The 4,089-nt window shown below is 65.5% G+C and overlaps 1 protein-coding gene across 1 annotated transcript; it reads right to left on the reverse strand.

Moving 5' to 3' along the window:
- Positions 1-354: 354 nt before the first annotated feature.
- On the reverse strand, positions 355-3,157 carry FZD8 (frizzled class receptor 8). The gene has a single exon (XM_076331871.1). It carries the CDS (start codon positions 3,000-3,002, stop codon positions 993-995), a length of 2,010 nt encoding a protein of 669 aa, XP_076187986.1. The 5' UTR covers positions 3,003-3,157; the 3' UTR covers positions 355-992.
- Positions 3,158-4,089: the final 932 nt, after the last annotated feature.

Raw genomic sequence — 4,089 nt, forward strand, 5'->3', positions numbered from 1 at the left:
AACAGATATGAGAGGTGTGTGTGCACATTCCTAAAATAACACCCATTTTAAAAAGATACTTAACATGCCATGCGAGATGACTCTTTTGTAAAGGCTCAGCTTAAAGACACTCATCTTTCAAAAAGCAGAGGAGAACTATGGTAAGGCACCTCCCAGTTTTGGCAAACACTTTTTCAGAACTTGTTGAATTGACTTGTTTTCCTTGTGTCTACCTATCTCACTGCTTTAACAGAGGCAGCAATCTTACACAGTAATGACTAGAGCACGAATGTAGTTCGTAGTTTATAGAACCACCTGAAGACACAGCAGCTGGAACAACCAGGGCACGAGCAGGGGAAAAGCTTGAAAAAGTCATTTATCAAAAGTCATTTTATTGACAAAATAGAATACTCATATTTGCTCTTACAGGGGTAGCCTCTACACTTTTTTACAAAAAAATTTACAGACTGTATAGCTTTGGATATATACATATTTTACACATCTGTACAAGGTAACAAATAATTATATAAATACATCCTTTATTGTAGGAAACCCGTATTTAGCTGGGGTGTATAATTAAGACATGTTTTGATTCAGTCTGTATTGTAAGGCATTTGCCTGGTCATCAATATCCCAAAAACCTGCAGTCCCAGCAGACTCCCACCTCGGGATGGGGGGGAGGAAGACCCTCCCTCCCATGAGTGAAGAGCTGCTGTTAGTCCAGAGTGAATCAGAAGCCGCTGTGCCTTGCCCTCTGCAAGACACGGGTGAGCCTCTACCCTCCTCTGCCAGCAAAATAATAAGCTGGCTCCTTGAAGTACATGCTCCCTGCATATGAATGGAGAGGAAGGAGGAGGGGGCTGGAGCTTGGGGCCTCTGCCAGCTGCATTGTTCTATACAAGCTGTGGCTAATAAGGACCATTAGGGGTTCATTAATGGCACCAAACAGTGAGGGGGCATTTTAGGCAGGCCAGTGTCCCTCATTCCCTAACCTTTGGCCTCTTTCCCCCTCCTCACACTTGAGACAGGGGCATCTGCTTGGGGTAGGAGACAGAGCTGGCGGTACCTGACCTCCACGTCAGGCCGGTGCTGACATCGCTGTAGAGGGAGCCACCGCCTCCAGCCCCAAGTCCTCCTGCTGCAGCGATTGCTGCCTGCCCACCGGCTCCTGCCCCTGTGGCCCCAGCCACAGCAGCACCTTTGCTGGCCCAGCAGCAGCGGGTGCAGAGGGCCCTCCAGGACTCGAGGGTCTTGCCAGACCAGACCCAAACACCGGAGGTGATGCCCACCACCAGGCACATGAAGTACTTGAGCATGAAGACAGCATAGTCAGGGCGGCGGGCCTGATCAGGCTGCTGGTCACGCAGGCAGGGGCAGTTGTGCGTGGCCTCCCAGCGGGGCCGGTTGTGCTGCTCGTAGAAGAGGCAGGCGACCACGCTGGCAGCTGGCACAGTGTAGAGCACGGTGAAGAGGCCCAGGCGTATCATCAGCTTCTCCAGCTTGTGGGTCTTGGTGGGGCCGCCCTGCTGCTTGATGACGCTGCGGATGCGGAAGAGCGAGACGAAGCCAGCGAGCAGGAACATGGAGCCGATGGCCAAGTAGATGAGCAGCGGTGCCAGCACAAAGCCCCGTAAGTTCTCCAGGCTCTGGTTGCCCACGTAGCAGATGCCGGCCACGGGGTCCCCGTCCACGGAGCTGAGCGCCAGCACGGCAATGGACTTGACGCTGGGCAGCAGCCAGGCAGCCAGGTGGAAATACTGTGCGTAGCCGGCGATGGCCTCGTTGCCCCACTTCATGCCGGCGGCGAGGAACCAGGTGAGGGAGAGGATGACCCACCAGATGGAGCTGGCCATGCCGAAGAAGTAGACGAGCAGGAAGACCACGGTGCACAGCGCCGGGCCGGTGCTCTCGTACCGCACGTGCTCGGCCACCGCCAGCTCCGGCTGCAGCTCGGCCGCGCCACCCGCCGCGCCGCGCCCCCCCGCCGCCGCCGCCCCCGCCGCCGCGCCGCCGCCGGCCCCCGCCGCCCCGGCCCCCGCGCCGCCCGCCCCCGCCCCGCCGCTGCACGCCACCTTCTCGTGTCCGGCCACCAGGCGCACCAGGTAGCCGAGGGAGACGAAGAGGTAGCAGGCGGCCAGGAAGATGATGGGGCGCTCGGGGTACTTGAAGCGCTCCATGTCGATGAGGAAGGTGGAGACGGTGGCGAAGGTGGAGAGGAAGCAGAGCACGGACCAGAGCCCGATCCAGAAGGCGGTGAAGGCGCGCTCGTCGGGGCTGAAGTAGGGGTTGTGGCAGGGCAGGGCGCAGTTGGCGATCTGCCCCGTCTTGACGCGGTTGTAGAGCGGGTGCCGCTCGCTGGACACCGACACCATGGGCGCCCGGCACTGGCAGCCCGGCTCGCAGGGCGGCGGCGGCCGCGGCTTGCGCGGGGCCTCGGCCGGCGGAGCGGCGGCGGCGGGGGGCGCCTTGGCGGGGCCGCCGGGCTTGGCGCCGCGGAGCGGGGGCTTGGCGGGCGGCGGGGCGGCCGTGGTGAGGTCCGTGCGGTTGTAGTCCATGCAGAGCGTGTCCGGGCTGCCCTGCTCGGGGAGGCGGTCGCAGCGCATCCTGTCGGGCCAGGCGAAGCCGTACTGGCGCATGAGCGGGGCGCAGCCGGCCTTGGCCCGCTCGCAGACGCTGCGGCAGGGCGGCAGCGGCTTCTTGTAGTCCTCCAGGCAGATGGGGGTGTACATGCTGCAGAGGAAGAAGCGCAGGTCGCTGGAGCACTGGATCTCCACCAGCGGCCAGAACTGGTGCACCTCCAGCCCGGCCTCGTCCTGCGTGTCGTGGTTGAACTGGTTGGGCATGTAGGTGTAGTTGTAGCCGATGCCCTTGCAGAGGGGCACGGTGATCTCCTGGCACGACAGCTCCTTGGCCGAGGAGGAGGAGGACGACGCGGCGGCCGAGGCGGCGGCGCAGCCGGCGCGCTGCAGTAGGGACAGGGCGGCGAGCAGCGAGGTGATTTCCAACAGGTAACTCCACTCCATGCTCGGCGGCGGGCGGCGGCCCCGGCTCCTCTCCCGTCCCGCTCAGCAGCCACGGGGAGCGCGGCGCCACAGCACCCCCCCGCCCCGGCTACCCCTCTGGGGGGCGGAGGGCGGCCCCCTCCGTGCCGGCCGCAGGTGAGAGGGCTCGCAGCCCCCGCGGGGCTCCGTCGCCCGACAGGGAGGCGGCCCCGCGGGCAGCCGGTGAGGGGGAGCCGCCGGCGAGCCCCCGCGCGGCGCCGGAGGAGGGGGGTCCGCTCAAGGAAGGCCCCTCAGCCGCCGTCGCATCGCTCCTCGCGGGGCTGGCTGCGCAGGGGGGGTCGCCGCTGCTCCAGCGCCGGCCGGGCACGGAGCGGCGGCGGCAGAGAAGTTTCGCCGTCAGCCCCCGCGCGGCGCGGTCAAGATGGCTGAGGCGTCCCGGGGACCAGGCGGTGCGCCCCGCGGCGCCGGGCTCCCACCGCCCCGAGCGGGCGGGCAGCGGCGGGGCCGGTGCTGGGGCGGCCGGAACGGCTCCTCCTGCCGCCCGCCCGAGCGCCCGGCTCTGCGAGCGACCGCCAGCCGGCCGGTCCTCGCTCTCCGCCGCCTCCTCCTCCGCCGCCGGGGCGAGCCGGCCGCCGGGCGCCCCTGGCCGCGATCGCGCCACCTGAGCCGCGGGGCGAGCGCGGCAGCGCCTCCGCGCAACTTCTCGATCTCCGGCCCCGGCAGCGCCGCTCCGGCCGCCGCGCTCTCATGAATATTTATAGCGCGCGCCGCCAGGTCCCGCCTCCATCGCCTCGGCCGCCTATCAGTCAGGCCCGGGCGGGGGGCGGGGGGGCCAGCCCCAGCCCTCCTTAAGGTGGAGCCGGCGCCCCGACTGCGGCCCGGCGGGCGCTCCTCGGTCCTCCTCAGCCGCGGGGGACGTGGCCGTGGTTTTTTTCTGCGTTGTGCGGGCTCCTGTCCGTACGGAAAGGTGCGTTTCTGCACCGTGAAACGCTCCCTGTCGGGTGCGCGGGCTGCGGCAGGCAAGCACCGGCCCGGGCTGCTGCAGGGTGCTTCTTTCCCCTTGCAAGGGTTCCCGCTCAAGTCAGGTTCACTCCAGGAGCAGCGGCAG

Source organism: Aptenodytes patagonicus, chromosome 2 (genome assembly GCF_965638725.1).
Source record: "Aptenodytes patagonicus chromosome 2, bAptPat1.pri.cur, whole genome shotgun sequence".
Lineage (NCBI taxonomy): Eukaryota > Metazoa > Chordata > Aves > Sphenisciformes > Spheniscidae > Aptenodytes > Aptenodytes patagonicus.

What these genes read in the sequence shown, in the direction of transcription:
- FZD8 (XM_076331871.1), bottom strand. Translation starts at nt 3,002, where the DNA reads ATGGAGTGGAGTTACCTGTTGGAAATCACCTCGCTGCTCGCCGCCCTG.